The sequence below is a fragment of the Pseudopipra pipra genome, chromosome 3 (assembly GCF_036250125.1).
Source record: "Pseudopipra pipra isolate bDixPip1 chromosome 3, bDixPip1.hap1, whole genome shotgun sequence".
NCBI lineage: Eukaryota > Metazoa > Chordata > Aves > Passeriformes > Pipridae > Pseudopipra > Pseudopipra pipra.
The window spans coordinates 49,038,236-49,057,404 of NC_087551.1; the positions used below are offsets into that span (position 1 = coordinate 49,038,236).

The 19,169-nt window shown below is 38.1% G+C and overlaps 1 protein-coding gene across 5 annotated transcripts in view; it reads right to left on the reverse strand.

Annotated features, from left to right (window-relative positions):
* EPM2A (EPM2A glucan phosphatase, laforin) overlaps positions 1–19,169 on the reverse strand; it is a 39,264-nt gene that overhangs the window by 12,417 nt on the left and 7,678 nt on the right. For 3 of the 5 annotated variants that reach the window (XM_064649033.1, XM_064649034.1, XM_064649037.1), the window contains exon 2: positions 9,583–9,757. In XM_064649033.1, coding sequence (XP_064505103.1) covers positions 9,583–9,757 — 175 coding nt within the window. Of the gene's footprint in view, positions 1–9,582; positions 9,758–13,397; positions 15,619–17,680; positions 19,167–19,169 lie in introns of those variants that run through there. The other 2 variants (XM_064649036.1, XM_064649035.1) reach the window with 2 other exon arrangements.

Sequence of the window (19,169 nt, forward strand, 5' to 3'; positions counted from 1 at the left end):
AGTTTATTGCAAAGTGGCCTTGTGATCCACATGGCAGCATATGCACACATACAGAATAATGGAATCCCCTCAGAACTGCAACAATCAGAGGAAGATGCACATCCATCCCTTGTGGTACCATCCAAATACAGTCCTGATGAGCTCTGTGTCTGTGTTCATTCCAGTTATTTATCCAGAGTTTCTAAATTCACACCAGCTAATTTCTATGAATTTTAAAGAGGGACAGACATATTCTAGAGTCCACAGGCTGGGGGACAATGTCTTAGGAATACGCAGAAAAACTGAATCCATACATCACCACAGTGATAAATATTTAGATACATAAATATCTAAAATAATGTGTTTCCACAATAAAGTCAAATCAAAGGAACAACAGCTGTATACTGCTATCACAATAAAATTGTCAGAAAGCTTAATTTTAGCTAATGTACTTGGTTAATAGATTATAGACATAAGATTAATAACCCTGGTGGATGAGTTGCCAATATCAAAGGTTGAGGCTGGAATGGTAATGGAGCTATTGAGAGGCCTCAGAACCACCTGTGTATGCCTTTTTAATGCAAAACTGCAAAGTATAGTGGAATCTCTTGAAGTCTGGGATGACAAAAGGGATAAAAAGTCATGAGAGTTAAATTTATGAACAAGCAATGCTGCAGGTTTTATTGGAGCCCAAACACTGACAATTACTAGTTTTTTGAACTGCCTCTTTTTTTTTTTTTTTTTTTTTTCAGATTTCTTTCTTTTCCTAGCAATATCACTTCACCTGCCTGGAAACTGAAATTGCCAGCATTTGAACAAATATATTAAAGTGGTCTACTGTTACTAAAGTTTATTTAAATGCATTTCCATTCTCAGCTGAAGCTTGACTTTGTAAATTTGTAAAATACACCAGATAGCCTTATTACCAAGACTGTAAATACATTTGAGTAGCTTTTTCCTAATTTTACCTTATCAGATTGAAGCAACTCAGTACTACACGGAAGCCAAGACATTCAGTCTTCTGCAGTGAAAGCAGTAGTTAACATTGTTTAGGAATGGTCTGCACACAGCCAACCTTCAAGCTGGCAGCCGGACTGCAGAAAGAAGGAACATTAAAGAAATTATTTTATTAGGGAAGCTGCATATCATTCTTATCAGATCTTCACTTTGGGAAAATGAAGGCCCTGGTTATAACTGTTTTAAAGAGTTTTTAAAAAGCAGTCCTAGAGAAGTTAGTTAAACAAAAAAAATTGAAAAAAAAAATTAAAAAAAGAAAAGGCTCTACAAGCCCACAAACATCCACACACACATATTAGTGCCCAGCATCCAGCCCCAGAACTGAGTGACAGTCATGGAGAGTCTTGCTGCTGGCCCACAGCTGATGGATGGTCTTTCAGGAGCAGAGAGGAGGGGAAGGGAGAGAAGTGAGGAGATGGGAGAAAGAAAGGGAGAAAGTAAACAAGCCTCTATTTCATTATTGATTTTACATATATTCTACATTTTCTTGTCTCTGTATTAAAACTGAAATACATATTTCCCCTCTATCCTCTTCTAGGTTTTTCACATCAAAGAAAAAAGACATTTCATTTAAACTTACAAACCATGATGTCTACTGAACCAATAAAGAAGAAATCCATATTTCTTACAACTTGGCAATGTCTATGACATTTGACTCAATTTTTATCATAGTTCACAGGAGGACACACATTAAACTTCTGAATAACAGCAGGGATTATGTACCTGACTCCCTTAAATTAAATTTCTCAAAGTACAAGCATTAAAGGAGGGAACAAGAGATTTTACATTTGGCCTCTTAATAAGTTCCCTGGGAAGACAAATACAGTTCATTTCTTTGTTGTGTTTTTTTTCTTGCAGAGAGAAAATTATAAATGGGAAAATAAAGCAGCAATTTGATAATCTCTGTTCACTCTTGGGAAATAAAATACTTATGTTTCTGAGACACACTTCAAAGGAACTAGAGCTACATTCAAGTTTCCTTGCTAATAAATATTTTTTTATCCTTTAAATAGAAATCTCCATATTTTTATATGGAGGTGCATTATTTGAATTATCTTGTAACTATCTACAGCATTTAAGCTTGAAAACTTGCATTTGTATGTCTCAGCATTTATAAAAATTATTGAAGGTGGAGGTAGAATTTATAACTTAATAGCTTCAGCTTACTGCTGTTTTAAATGAAGTATCTTTAACACTTTCCCCATTTCATTTGAAACAACTTTGTGGCTTTTTATGTCAGATTTTTTTGACTTACAGTTACCTCTTTCAGAAATACAGTATACACTGACCAAGCAAACGCAAAAGCAGTTGTTGGTAAGAAACTATTTGATGGTGTCACCTTTCACATTTGGGGACTGAAACCTCTCTCATTCTGATGCTTTTTTCCTGTAAGAGTCAGCTTCAGTCTGGCTGGGCTAATCTGCCCTAGGAGCCATGCCTGCAAAAATCACAGGACAGGGAGGCAGAGTGGACTACGCTGCAAACACACGATCCTGGTTCAACAGGTTCACCAGGTGTAAATGATGGAGTTGTCTTAGTGAAGTTTTTCTGACAACAACCACATATCTGAATTTGCTCCCTCCTGGTATTGCTATTAGCTCCTGGTAATAGCAATAAGAATGACTACACAATCTCTGCTTTTGAAAAAGAGCTTCTGCTATCTTTAGATAAACTGTATTAAGAAATGCCAGCAATTACAGGGCACCTAAAAATACATGTAAAAGCTAAGAGGAAATAAATATCTGCAGGACAAGTGGAACATCATCTTCAGTGAGAGAGTGATGCTGCCCCTTCCTCATCATCCCAGCTGTGAGTTAAATTGCCCAGGATTTCACAGTCTCAGTCAATTTCATTCACAGCCAGCAACACCAGCAAATTGCTTTCCAATGGAAACAGGACTTTACTACCTCACTCACAGCCTGAATGTTAAAGAGTGAAGAGGCAGGAAAAAGGGCTGAAAACCTCCAGAAGAAATACAGACAAGCGAGAGGGAGACACAGTAAAACACACAGAGAAATTAGAAGTAACAATAGTTTCTGCTCCCTAACAGTGATACTCCACATAAAATTCATACTAACTGGGCTATCAACATTTTTCTGTTATATCCCACAGAGAAAAACAGAAGTATGGTTACTCCTCCAGGTTTTTGGATGGAGGGTTTCCAATCTTCCTTCTGTTTTCATCGCCCAGAATGACAGAGAATTGTAAGTTTTTCTTAAGAAGTAAGGAAATAATTTTGTGCAGAGGCACACCTATGAAAAGATCCATTTTAAAGAGCAACAGTGGTTTTAAGTAAGTTATCCACTACCAGGCAGCTGATGAAAGGCGTCATCCTCCCATCAACAGGCAGTCTCTGCCTGCTGCCATTTTATTAAAGAAACACTCATTCCTGAACAATCATCCCTCTAAATAAATAATTCTCAATCAAACACCCAATGCGAAAGCCAGATATGAAACACAGAATGTTAAAGAAAAATACAGAAAAAAAGTCCAGAAAAAACTCACAAGACTAACCAGACACCATGCTATGAAGAAGTCAGTGATTTCTGAACCATGAAAACATTCTGTGTTTCATTACAAATACATTGTTTTTCATCAAAAGTGAGATCCCCACATCAGTGTGATGTGCCGTTATTGTGCTATTAAGAATTATTCTAATTGTTCTAATAACCTAAAGCAATATAAAATACCACACTAAATAAGTTACAAAATTTTATGCTATTTAGACTATATATGTGAACTGTTCAAAATTATTAATTTATCAATAATGCTGACAACATACATTGCAGCTTTATAGAAAGAACGGTAAACACTCAGAAAAGATTAATACTAATGATGCCTGTCATTTGAAAAATTGCTGACATAAAAATATTAATAGTTCACAAGTTTGCTAGTCTTCAGACCTGTTTGCTGCCAAAGTCATTCCCTCCCACAATTTTATCATATTCACATAGGTAATATACTGTTCATCAGACATTACTTCAACAGCATCATCTGAAAGTCTAGACAATATTTTGTATCCCTCAGGCACTGCAGTAGACAACAATCCTGGCAGCCTGCTGGCTAATAGCCATTCATCAGGTTTAATAGGCTGGTCACTGTAGGTGAAAGTAATACTGGGAATTCACACACTGATGAAAGTCATACAAAAATCTTTAATCTAAAAGCTCTGAGATCTTTTTCTTCTGGCAAAATTTACATCACCCATTCTAAAGCCAGCTTTTGCTTGCTAATACGGCACTTGCAAGAAACACAGTTAGAAATTATTAGGAAACATCCAGGATTTCCCATTTCAAGCTCCTTTTGACTGCTCAAGTGGTAGGTCACAGCAAGAGAACCAGAGCTGCACAGGCAACAGCTATTTACTAATACTCAGAAAAACAAAATGACTGAAAAGTGAGTTTCTGCAATCTAGTTCATCCACAGTATTTGACAGGCAACATGGCTTGTGACTGCACTGCTGGCATGCCCTAACTCCATTTCTGTTCACAGGATTGAGACTTGTATCTAAATTGCCAACAGCCTGGTTTAGGCTATCCCAAGGCAGGTGCCATCCTGACCATGCAAAATCGAATCAGTTTTCAAGTTTTTAGCCACTGTTATGGAGGGTACAGTGTGGGAATTTCATGAAAGGAGAAACTTCTTGTTTGCATGAGCAAAAAATGTGGAAGAAAAATGCATTTGTTACCCAATACAGAGATCACCCAAATTAAATTAATGGAAACAAATAAGGACTTTAAAAACTGATCAAATTCTAGCCTCATAATTTGTCTTCTCATTCTTGCTCCTATTTCTTCACACTCCCTCTTAATTTTCAAGAACTTAAATAAAAAATTGCTTAAATGTCATTTCTTACACTAATTTGAAACCCATTTTCTTCAAAGCAGAGACTAGTAAAAGCATTTCACAGCTGTAGTTGAGGGTGATGTAGAAAAAACTGAAGCTATACAAGAAACAAAAAATAGAATTACCCTTTAAGCTGTTCTATAAAAGGTGTTTCCCATTGGTAAGTAAAACATGGCTCTAATTTAGACTAGTTTCAGACTATATCTCAGTATAATAAAAAAATATTCAAAGAGTAGTCAGATATCCTAGTTCATGGGATAAACATATCACAAAATGTGCCTCGGAATATTTTCATTATTTAGTGTATAATACGGCCAGATAACTTTACAGTTAGAGCCCCAAGTACTGAAATCAAAGGCTGAACTCCTATTGATGTTAAGTCTTTTTGATCAGGACTATTTTACCAGAATAAAATCGACAACTTTTGTTCCAGAGCTCATTATTTCTTAGTCTTTTCTCTAATATCACAAGCATTCTTTAGGCACAGGGGACAGCTAGCTCTCACCTTTTAATGTTAATTACAGTAATTTCTGTAGACATCATCACCTCTTCTCTTAATTCATAATGTAGGCATAAAATACCAGTGCAGCTTTCTGTTACAGTAGCATAGGTCACAGCACTCCAGGGTTTTTTGTGACAGCTTGCTCTTTAAAGCCTTTTTTATAATTCAGTAATAAAAAAAAATACTTCAAAATTACATTTAAAACAGAAGGATATTTTATTTTGTGAATGAATTAAAACCAGTAAGAAGAAAAATTAAAGAGTAAAAACAAATAAAAGAACTGTTGCTTGTATTTTTTTTCAGTTGCACAATTCAAAGGTAATTCTGATTTCATACTGAACCAAATATACTCAGCCAGATTCTTGTCTTCCACCCCAATTAAAGATACTCTGTGCTCTATCAGCAGAATACTGCTCTAGTGCCTTTAAAAGGTAAATAAGAAGCATCTGCATTTTGCCCTGGATCATTTTTCATTCACTCACCTATATACATTAACACTTAGCACAAATCAGGAACACACGTTTTATGTGATGCTCCTGACCATTCCCACTTAACACTTAGCTCAGGTTATAACCTCCATTACTATTACTACAGCAGTGTTGAAGGAAACTTATCTTACCAACAAGCGGCAAAGCATTTGTAAAGACCACATCATAAATTGTTTCATTTGCAACCATCAAGAAACAAAAACAGTATTTCCAGGCATGAGAGTCAATTTTCTTCTATCTTTAGCTTTGTTTTGTCTTAGGGGAAAAAAATTAGGGACACAAACACTGATGATAGCAACACATTTGCCAGCTTCGTGATTTCTTGGATTATATCCAGTTACAGGAACCAAATAACTCCATAAACATTAAATATTAGTATTTGGTAGCCTTAATATTTAAATGCAAAAAAACTACTATAAAAAATGTACTTCCAAAAATTGTTGTCAGGACCCATGGCTACTCATGCAGTGACTCCCCTGTTACAGATTGTGTATTCTCCTCTAAAACGTTTAGCAGCCATATAATGCTTCAGTTACAGGTTAGCTATCATTGCTGTCCGAGGAATTCACTTATAGAATCCAGGTTAGCTGCATTTTACATGCAAAGCATGTAAAAATTATTTTTCTTCCTCAGATTTGAGAAATATGACTCACAAAAAGCACATACCTAAAATTAATCTGAAAATAGAAAACTGTAAGTATAAGGCTTTTACTATTGGAGATATTCATTTCCATAGCACCTAATTCTGCCATCAAGCATCGTCTCCAACATATTATTGAAGTATTTTGTAATTTCAGTTGTCACTCCCTCTCTTGCTCTTATGCAATGCCTTTCTTCTGAGAATTGCAGAGGCTTTTATATTAATAATAAGGTATATAACATCTACGAATTAGGAATTTCCGCCTTTCACAGATGGAACTGAAACAGAGATAACATGCCCCAGATTTACAAGTTTTCTGAAGTTATCTTCTCCCAGAAAAGATTACAATAACTCTAATTTACTTTGGAAAACTACTGTGTCCTAAGTGAACTCTCCTGCAATTTCAAGGCACCTTATTGCAGTAATATCTAACACAAAAGAAAAACTGAATGCTATTTTTTTTCTGAATCCAGTTTTGGTTATATGTGTCATTAAACGTCCAAAATAAGTGAATACTAACAGCATGGAGGTGTCAGTTGTGCCTCTTAAGCTGTAGGAAAACTCTATTTCACACTTACAAAAAATTAATTCATCTCTTACTATGCTTAAAAGCCACACCATATGCTCTCCTACCTGACCAAAACAAAGTGAGTTCTCTAAATATAAGTTTAAACATAAATTCACTGATTTACGAGCAATATATCTGTATCAAATAAGAAAAATCTGATTCCTCAAAGCACTGTCGACAGCCTCAGCATGATTCAAAATTATTTCTGGCACCAGTCAGCACACTCTTCTCATCCTGTTGCAGCCCCTTTAAAGTAGAAGCTCATGTTTTATGAAGCAGCGAGGTGGCAGCAAAACTCAGAGCAACTGTTCCTAATTGTTGTGATTAAGCAGAGGAGAAGTAAAATCAGTCCCAGGGCTCAGGTGAGAGGCCCCTTTGACAGAGAAAAACTTTTCTCTCCAGCTAATTCACACATAGTAATCCTATTAAGTGGAGCAAGGTAGAGGCGGGGCTCACATCAAAAGTTTTCTTTGATAAATCACTTCTTTCCAGCCTCTACCATCCTGTAAAGATCCTACAGCTGGTGACAGGACTCAGAATTTTTGGTCATAAAGCTCCTCGCAGTACTGCAGCCTCCACTACAGTGAAGCCTCTAAGCTTTTAACTTTTACAGGCACAGGGACTGGCTTTTTGCTTCTGTTTGGGTTTTTGGTTGCTTGGGGCCAGGGTGGGGGGTTGGGGGGAGAGGTGGTATGTCGATGATTTTTTTTTTTATTACATTAATCTTCGTAGTACTCCTCTGAATCAATAAATCTATTACAAAATAAAGGCATTTTCATCAACTCACTTCAGCTGCTATGCCAAAAATCCCCAAATCTAAATTACCCCGTATGTTTTGACTGCTCTATTATAGGAGCAGAATTGTGAATCTGCCCCCAATTATTAATAATTAAAAAAGACATTTAAGGCTGCATATCTTCAAAATATTAAAAGTATTTATGCAACAAGACTGTTACAGGGTATGCTTACTTAACATAGCTCAAAGAAATTAGATAAGAATTACTAAGATGCACATACAAAGTTGCTTTTCAATGAAGGTATGTGTGTATGAGAGGGGAATGGAGGAGGAGCTCCTCATCTGGAAAAGACTAAAAAGCTCAGAAAATTTTCTTCAAATATTCTTTAGCAGAATTTGCAGCTTTTTACCTAATTTTTGAAATACACAGTCATTCAGATAAAGCAGCAACAAATGGATCACTGCTGCCTCTGGAAGGAAAGATAAGTTAGCCTTTGGGACTTAGATATTCACTTTCTGACAGTTGTTCTTTCTCAAAAAATTTCTCTGCCAAACAAAGATTATTTGGGATTGACAAGTCTGTGCTTTGGAATAAACAAGATTTTTCTCTGATAGGATGTTGGAAACAGATGCTGAAGATCCAGATAACACTTTAGTCTGTCGGGTGAGGGGGTCTCGTGGAAAAGGTAACAAGTCACACAAATACCTACATATGCGTGACAGTGTTTGTGAATCCATGATATTCCATAAGATACAAGAGAAATAAGTCTTTCCCTCACACACTGCAATTCTAATGAGAAAAAGACAATCCTACTTCCTACCCTATGAGATTGTGGAGACAAAGAGTTCAAAGAGAAGACAAGATGGTGAGGTTGGTGTAGCCGAAACAGCGGCCTGGAGAAATTCACACAAAGTAATGCTAAGACCTAATGAACGTATGAGGTGGTTTGATTTCTTAAAAAAATACATATCCCTTTGCGATCACTAACTGCTCTGTAAGCAACACCAGCTGTATGCAACATAACAAGGCAGCCAGCATTTATAGAACCATTATCAATCCACAAACTTGCTGCCATATCCATTGAGTGGAGATGGGGAAAGAGGTTAAAAGGCTCCAGAATTCCTCAATACTCTGTTAATCACCAGAGCTAAGGCTGCTGCTCTAAATACAGCTTGTGCTTCATCTGCGGCCCTAAAGGGTGAATACCCTCTTTGAGCTTTACGTCTCCTAATTCAAGCCAGGAATTCAAGCCTGAGTCCACTGTTTCTTCTGCTTCACCGCAGAGACAGTGGACTCAGGTGAACACTATGGAAGTACAAACATTTTAAGACGTGTCTAAATTTTAGTATTTTGTTAAATACATGCCAAGAAGCAGAAGTCATCTACAGTGGCTGTCACTAACTGCAGTTGCTGCCACAACTAAATTCCTGGTGCTGGAATTTATTCTTTTTGTTTCCCAGATGTTCTTCACTAAAATAATCCCAAACAAAACACATAACATACATGCAATTTTACATGTGTATATAGACAAGCATTTGAAAATTACTATCCATAAATTACCACAAAATGTTTTCAGATATGACACAACACACCTGTACAGGGTGCAGGTATCCTTGAACTCAGGATCTCTACTTTTTATTAACAAAAGTGACATTTCGTTGCAAAGACGTGCCGAATCTTTCACAGATTTTACTGTTACTTACATACAAACAAATATTCATTACTTCAAATGCAGTTTTCTGACATGCCAGTTCAGATTTTCTGTTTGAATATTTGACACCAGCCGAACTGCACTTTTCTTTTACCTGGAGTAATGGATAGCTTGATGTCCTGCAATATTAAAATAGAAGTCAGTTGTATGTTTCATCTCATCAGTATGTCCAGAGACTTCAATCCAGTGTGCTATTGGGAGGCAGTAAACTCCATCTACTATATTGCTCTGGTTGTAAACACAACTTCGATCATGATGGGGCCCATTACCTAAAATAGAAGAAAGGACAATTGCAGACTGTGTATCTGGATAACCTTCCAAAAGATTTGCTGGGAGGTTTGAACTGAGCATTTCAGGCCAGGAGTCACGTTTGCCGCCTCTTCAAACTGCATTTCTCATAACATATTATTAACACCCGAAATAGTAGTAACAGAAGCACTGCCACAAAGCAAATGTTCAGCATTAAAACAAGCTTTTTGCAAATTATTAAAACAAAAAACCCCTTTAAAGGTGCATAAGACTCCCAAACACTTCAAATTTCAGGAATAATTAATTTAATTTAAGTTCCTCATTTGCTGTTTGCTAATATGTGACCTCAGCATTTAATGTTCTTACTGTGTGACCTCCCTCTGGGGGGTCTATCTTGCTGTGGCCCAGGGTCTAGCTCTGACATGCCACAGCAGTCTCACCTTGCCTTAGGCTGACTTCTACGGGGGCGGCAAAGATATGGGAAAGACCTCAGGGAAAATTCAGAGGATGGCTGTGGAAGGTCAGAAAGGTGAAACCAGAAACAGAAGTAGGACTGGTGACATGGGACTTGTTACCAGGATTCTAGAGGAAAAACATCAACACGGAAAGGCATCAAATCCCAAAGAAGGTGGCAGACAGCAACCTAGTGATGAAGATTTGTTTCAGGGAGCAGAGAAGGGTGGCCCCTCTACCTCATTCACATCTGCCTGGCCAGCAAAGACTCCTCAGACCTCCTGTCACAGACCAGATACATACGGGTGCTTAGTCCAGGAGCTCATTAAACCCTACCTGTCTTTTATGTTTGCTGACTGACAAACAATCTGTTGTCTTCAGATGCAAATCTCACTTTCAGAGTCTGTTCATACACACTAAAAGTTGCCTAAAGTGACCCTTAGAGAGATGGTCACATCTGCAATGGTGAATGATCACAATTACCCAAAACAGCCTTGTTTAAAATAAGAATTTTTTCTTATAGTTTTCCACTAATATTCATTGCTAATATTCTCTTACAGAAATAGTGTTAGCTTTAGTCAGAAAACCAATTTTTAACACCACGCCAGAGTAAGCAACTTGAATTGAACTGGGTTGTGTCATCAATCAAAAGCTTATCTAGCCTCCAAAAATATAGTATATGTATATTCTTCTGCCCCATTCTTACATACTTCCTGTAATGCTAATTGCACATAGGAATAATTATTGTGCAGATCAGAAGTGACCTAGTCTATGGCTTGCTTAAGCCTGTTACACATATACATTATTAATGATGTTAAAACATTTCTGAGTAAAATTATGCCCACAGGAATATCTTCAATTTCACATTGCACGTAAATGCACGACCAGTTCCCAAACATCACATTTAGGGAAATTTGCTAGAGCAAGAGCATTTGGGGAGATGTATTAATGCATTGATTAGAGAGTAAGACTAACATTTAATACTAAAGCTCAAACCATCTTCTTTTTTTCCAGATGATATGCACCATGTTTTATCATAATTGTGAAACATTATTATTTACCAAAAAGAAAAATAAAATACTAGGTAGAAAGCTGAACCATTTTGCATCACATAGCTTTTGATAAATAAGGTGAGGAAGATCAGTACCTCGCTACAGAAGCTACAAATATTACCACTACATTTTTATCTCACATTTCTAATTATTTGCATATTCTTACCACTTTTAAACAATATGTGAAGACAGCAGTATATATGAACAAATACCACAGTGTAACAAAATCTATGGATGTTTATGACATTTAACTGACTTCGTGTATTCAGGAAAATACAACCACAAGTACCACATCTTGCCTTCCCCATTTTACTTTCTGACAACTGTCTGCAGAGATGCACATCACTGTGGCCCTTCCCTGCATCACAAAGCTGTGTCTGATCCTGACCCCCACCTGCCCACAGGCTGTCCCAGCCTCAGCCCTGTCCCAAGGGAGGTGCCCTATGCTCAGGGCTGGGGTTGCCCTGGTGTCCCTGGCTGCCAATCCCAGTCCCCTGGGAGCCGCCAGACCTCACTGCACCCTAAGTTTTGACTCTGGCTGACCCACTTTTGATCTCTGGCTTTTATGCTACTCCCAGCTCTGTTTTTCCTTGTACATGAATGCCCTTGTACCCACTCCGGTTCCCTCACATTGCTCCCCTTCCATTGCTCACTGCTGTTGCTCCTCTTGCACCAGGGTTTCTGCATGAATTTTTGCAAGCACAATCTATGGTCTCTCCCTCCTGCTTAATTATTCCTTTCCTCAAGGTGCTAGTCAGTCCCACCAGACAACAAACTCTCACTCTTGTCTTCACGATCTCAATTGTACCACCATGTGCTTTCTACTGCAGTCTGCCAGTTTTGCTGTCCATCCTCCTTCTCCTCCTTCTCCAGCTTTAATTCTTCTTTTTTTGCCTTTCTTCTCTCTATGATCTGCTTTCTTAAACAGTCATAACCTCCTTGCTTTGTAACCTTAACACCTTCACCATTATTAATTCCCTTACAAAGCCTACAGGCACCCATGGAAGTAAGGACAAGAGTAAATTGCCATGAGACATTTGGTTTATTTGTTCCCTCAAACAGGTTTTGTCAAACCTCATTCTGAAAAGCTTTCTTCTGTAATCATCATTTATCACTGCACCACTCAATCTCACCTTCCCTGTAGACTGTGGTCTACAGTCAAACAGATATCTCAAAAGGTATGTTTCTATTTTGCCTTTAATAATCAGGTAAACAGTAACAATTGCATTTATAGCATATTTCATGAGAATTGCCTAGCTCTTTACTACTCCTTACATTATATACTGATCTATGAATTAACAACCTTCTTACTGAAATAAGATGTCTGTGCAACAGAACGTATATGAACACATATTCAACATATATTCACATGTGACATTATTTCAGACAGGAAGGAGAGAGTGCTACCATCTTCAAGAAAGACTAATTTAGGGAACAGTATGATCACAGCGGACTGCATTCAGGAAGCTGAAATCACTATACTTCTTAAAAGAGTTATGAAAATATGCAATAAGCACAAAAGATGAGGATCTCACTACCCAGGTAATACCCACATGATTACACAAGTGCTTCTCACCACAGTTTGCTTCACAAGATGCATTTAACAAATAAGTTTCAAAAAAAAAATTGTTGTATTAGCTCACATTGTGCTTCTGCTAGCACAATTTGTCACAGGAAGACCACGATATTTTGGATGCCATAAAACAACAATGCAGGGAAACAGTTCCAGAAGTAGAGCCAGGTGACAAGTTTTGAAGATTATTGTTGAACTCATCAATAATTTAGAGCTGCTATAAAAGACTGAAGATTGAATTCTCTCAATTTTTATCTTCCAGAGTCATTTAATACAAAAATAAAAGTCAGCCAATTAAATCAGCTCTTGTTCAAGGTAATTGATCATAAGCTGTGTTTTAAACAGAAAACAATAAGCATCACTTAAATGTTCTGTTTTATATTTGCAGAATGTATACAGCTAGGAAAATGGGCACAGACGGGGCGATAAGCAGAAATGGTTAGCTGGATAACCCTCAGTTCTTCCATTTCCACTCCTGCCTTCTTCTCATGAGTTTCCTCTGCCTGAAGCAAGGTGCCATCACCTCATGGTGTGAGGTACGTCCACGAAAAACATTCTTTAATCTCATCTTAGCCCCCTTACCTCTGCTGATGGAGCAGACTCCTTACATCCCCTCTGTGGTACTCTGTCACATAAATGTTTCCATCAGACTCAGGCTCAGAAGAGCAAGCCCAAGACTTCTCACAGGCACTAGAAGAGCTCATGCCAAGAACAAAATAGCTTTCAGAGGCAGGATAAATATTTGACACACTAAGACATTTATTCTCCCCTCCCTCAACCCAGTAGGCCAAGCAAAGTCTATTCTGAATGTGAATTCCTGGAATATGGGGACTTTCCCAAGCCTAGGACAGCAAGTTGGGCAGAGGGTGTTAGCTCCAGGCAGCAACAAACAGCACCACAGATCAAAGACCATCACTTCTTCTCTTGCTCTTTACCCCAGGGCTGCTGGTGTGGTTGGTTAGCTTGGGAGGAAACTGCGTGTGTGATGAAGGTAGTAGGACTAAGGTCAGTACAATCTGACTCTTCTCAGTGCATCAGAAAGGTGTTGCTGCCCTTTCTAATTTCTTACCTTCTGCTCAGGCACCAGAGAGAAAAGACAGTGGCCAGTGCACACAGAAGTGCCTGTACGCAGTCTGAACATGCCTGGTTGTGTCTGGAGCCGGTCATAGACACACCAGCTTCTTAATCCACTTAAGGTTAAAGTTCATCCTACCCCACAGGTCCCATTATCTGCTTTATCTGAAATTTCCTCTGTATTTTCTAAGTGACTTCTCTAAGAAGTCAGACACAGCAGCCCTTTCTGACAGAAACTTCACTAAGCTTCATTGCTCATTTCTCAAATACACAAAGTTTTTCATAAAGTTACCAAAACTGAAGGCCTAGTGTTGAAGTTTAGTTTCTGTACCTGAAGATGGGAAAGGCCCCACCTACAAGCTGCAAAGGCTATCCTGAGTGTGCTGGGCAACCACATCTGTCAGAAGGCCCCTACATCAGTGGCTGGCACAGCACAAACAGAGAAGGCCCAGGGTACAATTTGCTACAATCCAACATGCTCCCTGGACCCCAAATGCACGTCACATCTTTACCAGCACCTTTTTGGTGCATAGGTAAATACGTCTGTCCCCCTAACGAGTTTCCCCAAGCTTACCCAAACTTTGTACAAAGACTCGAACATACTTTGAATAAATATACCATGATTCCACCAGTTTCCACAGTGGGAATTCACCATGATTCCCATTTAAACACTCTGGTCAGGCACAGCACCTGTGTGTCTCCTCACCAGTGTTTGCAAGACAAGAACTCTAGTCTCAGAACACACATGTTGCTCACAGCACATAACACCAGAGTAGGCTTCCAGGTACTGCTAATAGGAAATAATCATTTGGGTGATTTATTTTTTTTATAGTTAAGAAAACATTGTGCAGCCTAAAAGATTTGGGGGAATTTTAACAGCATTTCAACTTTTCTGTTCCTAGAGCCAAAAGTAAAGCAAAGAAAATCAAATGTTTTCCATTCACCTGCTCGTCTTTGCAAAAAAGAGAGCACAAATGGCCTTTGAGTGAAGGCCCTACCTAACAGCAAATACATGTTCTTAAAGCTAAACCCATTTCTATATCAGTATTTTTATTTATCTTGTTTTTATTCATATTGTTCTAAGTAGCAAAACATAGGTTTAATTATTTATTGTTGGGAGGCAAATAAACAATCATTTGAAAACACATAAAATTCAACCATAAAAAAAGGGTAAGTCAAATATATGAACAGTAGTGATCCTCCTGTTAATTGATCATGTTGGCTTTCCTAATTAAAGAACAAAAGAATTTTAGAAGAGTTTATTAAAAGATACATGTTCTAGTTTAACTGATAGGATAGCACTTTTTTTCCTTCAAAAAGGTCATTTTTTTTTTTATTTAAAATCCATCTTCATGATTCTTCACAGTGAAAATGCTTATCTGAAAGAGAAACATAACAAGTTTCTAGGCATTAAATTATAAAGTTTTGCATTGCTTTTGCAACCCACTTGTTGCTCTCTACTGCAAATGCTTGTGCAGCAGAATCCACTGATGCAGGGAACTGCTGGAGAGCAAAGCAACCAAGTAGCCCCACCTGGAGCACAAGCCTCACAGAGGGCTCTTTCAAAATCTGCATGACTGCAGGCATGGCTCCTTGTTTAATGCATATGAAGGATGAGCCAAGTGGCATAAGAAGTGGCTGTACAAACAAATAAACAAAAGAATAAAACCAAAGATGTCCATATAACTGATAAATGGCACTAGCAAAAGACAAAGACCAGAACAAAACAAAGGAATTGACAGGAAGCTCAACATGAGCCAACAGTGTGCCCAGGTGGCCAAGAAGGCCAATGGGATCTTGTCCTGTATCAAAAATAGTGTGGCCAGCAGGAGCAGGGAAGTGATCCTTCCCCTGTACTCTGCGTTGGTGAGGCCACACCTTGAGTATTGTGTTCAGTTCTGGGCCCCTCAGTTCAGGAAGGATATTGAGGTGCTGGAGCGGGTCCAGAGAAGAGCAACAAGGCTGGTGAAGGGACTGGAGCATAAGTCCTATGGGGAGAGGCTGAGGGAGCTGGGGTTGTTTAGCCTGGAGAAGAGGAGGCTCAGAGGTGACCTCGTCACCGTCTATAACTACCTGAAGGGAAGTTCTAGCCAGGTGGGGGTTGGTCTCTTCTCTCAGGCACTCAGCAATAGGACAAGGGGGCACGGGCTTAAGCTCTGCCAGGGGAAATTTAAGTTGGATATCAGGAGAAAATTCTTTACAGAGAGAGTGATCAGGCATTGGAATGGGCTGCCCAGAGAGGTGGTGGATTCACCATCCCTGGAGATTTTCAAACGCAGATTGGACGTGGCACTGAGTGCCATGATCTAGTAAATGGACTGGATTTGGACCAAGGGTTGGACTCGATGATCTCAGAGGTCTTTTCCAACCCAATCGATTCTATGATTCTATGATTCTATGATTCTATGATTCTATGAAAACTTTGTTTTTGAGCCTGCTTGACCAGGGATGTTGCAGCAGGTGACCCATTGTGGTCCCTTCCAACTTCAGTGATTCTGTGAAAAACAGATGAAGATATAGTAATACAAGACATCTACAGATATAGGACTGGAAGAAGGTAAGCAGAGACCAGAAGAGGATGTTCTGAAATTTGATCTAATGATGAACAATAACAGAATGCAAAGGAAAACCTGCCATTACTATTCTATTACACTCTGCAGTTACTATTCTATTACAGCTCTACTGCAGAGATGAAAAAAGTATAATCTAACAGTCTGCCAACAGCACAGACTCTTCTTCACACAGAAGAGAACACCACACAGATTGCACAAAATAGTCAGTGTAGAGAAATTACCAGCTTAAAAGATACGAAAAAAAATCTGGGTCAATGAAATTTCTCATCACCACTAAGAGTGGTGAACAAAAAACCACATGAATGAATGAATATAATAAGATTGCCTCTCCAACTCTCTCTGCAGAGCTCTTTGCAGCAAAGGCACTGTTCAGCCACTCTCTTCCAGCTACCAGCTTTTTGCACACCTTGCTGGAAGTACGGTCTTTTTTCTGTTCTCTGCAGTGTAAGAGAAGGTATGTAGAAACTCCAAGGCACAACAGCAGACATAAAGGTGCTGTGTATCTCATCCCTGCATTAGTCAGACCCTAAAACACAGGCATAAGACTTCCAAACCTCTAAACTCCAGCAAGGTGTGTTTCTCAGTTCATTGCTACCTTTGAAAAAACTACAGGGCTACTTAGATACACACATTAGCTTCAATGGCAACTAACCAATTCAAACACAAACACCCAGGCAATTTTCAGATCATCTACTCACAAATCAGTAAGAGCAAAGACTAACTCCTACAATCTTTGTCATAAATTTTGCATGAACCAGCACAGTTTACATGCCAATTCAAAATTTTACCTATGCCTAAATATTTTAAGTAATTCCATTTGATATATTAAATGAGGTCCTTTAACAAGGTAAACAAGTATCTTAAGTTCATGCCTAGAAATTCCCCTGGAAGAGTTTAATATTATAAGCACTATCAACACTCTGGGGATAGAGAAAAAGAGAAGGATAGAGGAATGAAAGATTCCTTTTTAAAAAGAGGAATAAAGCAACAGAAAGTAAAGGAAACATACAAAAAATATCTCCAAAATAAAGCATTTAAAAGATTAACTTTATGCTAGGTTCCTTACCTTTCATACCAACACTACAATGAAGAAAAGCCTCAAGCCCTATCTTGGACACAATTCTCAGTTATCTGAATGTGTTACTGCATGGTGTCGTTATCACACATCACTGTAACTGAACTTACTTCAGTACACTCACAATATTCAAATTTACTTACCCTTTACACCAGATTCTGTCACGAAAGTCTCCCTGCTGCCTGTCTGAACAAAATTCAATCTCTGATGTTTTGAAATAGGATCTGTCTCAGTCCCACCAAGGCTGAATTGCTATTGATTGAACTGAGTGAGGTCAAGTATTTTGCCAGTTTGAGTCTGCCACAGGCTCTGGAGTCCCACCTTCCTCAAGTCTCAGCCAAGCCCCTGAGCAGTTGCCCTGACAAACAGCACCAATTTGGTACGGCATGTACCAAATCCTACTCGTATGCTTAATAAATACTTCCTCTGATTACAAGGCTACTTTTTCTGCTGCCAATAAACTTCCCTTTAGTAAACAGGAGATGAATTTATTGTATATTTATACTTATATATATTGTACACTTAAATACCTAGTATTAATATAAGACAAAATTGTTAATTTGCCACACCTCATTCGGGAACTCCTTCATGATTGGTTTGATTTCCAGAAGTGTTTCCTTGCATTTGCCAGGCCAAACAGATACCCCAAAACCAGAAAACCATTTGTATCATACCCTGTATGTTTATTTTTTACCAAACTTAAATCAACTTTCAATTTCTCATTTGGTAGAGCTGATATATATAACTAAAGAAATAAGTTTTAATTCTCTTAAAATCCAGGCTGAATTTGAAATTTTTTAGTCTATTAGTATACCCCTAAGAGAATTCTTTTTATAATTTTTAATTATGCCATTATTAGAACTAAACGGTTTACAAGAAAGCCCTTTTCAGCACTTCATGCTGTTAATCAACAAGGCTTTCTTCTTTTTCAAATTAGATATAAGAAAATAAGAATTTTCAAAGGCAACTTTCAAAAACATATGCTTTATTTCTCTCTCTAGGTCTGCTTAGGCACAGGTGTTTCTCAGTGGAAGCTTCTACCGTACTAAGAGTTTTTAACCAAATGCCCAGTCTAATGATGTAGATTAAGTCAGAGAAAAGAAACTAACAGGAAATCCACGTCATGTAAAGAAGAGGCTCTTCTCTGACAGATAGTGGAAATAAGACTAAAGGAAATGCAGATGATAGAATAACGGCTGAAAGCAACAAAATGTATAACGTAATAGAGTCTTTCTAACTGCTTTGAAAAATCTCTATGGCATTGTATTTTCTATTACTGATTGCTACTTTCTACCATACCAGAAGAGATAACTGAAGTACAGGCAGGAAACAAGCTACATCAAAATAGTAACCATGTCAATATCTTAACCAAAGTATTATCCCAGTTATTGTCACTTTTCAGTGCTTCTTGCCATTGACCATAAATTCTTGACCTCTATTACATGCTGCTGTCACTTGGTGATGGGGAAAATGGTAAATAAAGTATTTGCATAAACAATGCATTTATTGTAACTTTGCCATTATAACCACAAATGCTTTAATAAGGCTTTAACAGCAGTCAGAACTGGACCCTGATTATCTCTGTAGGTATGAAGAGACACATACCTGCCAAATCCAGAGGAATGTAAGTAT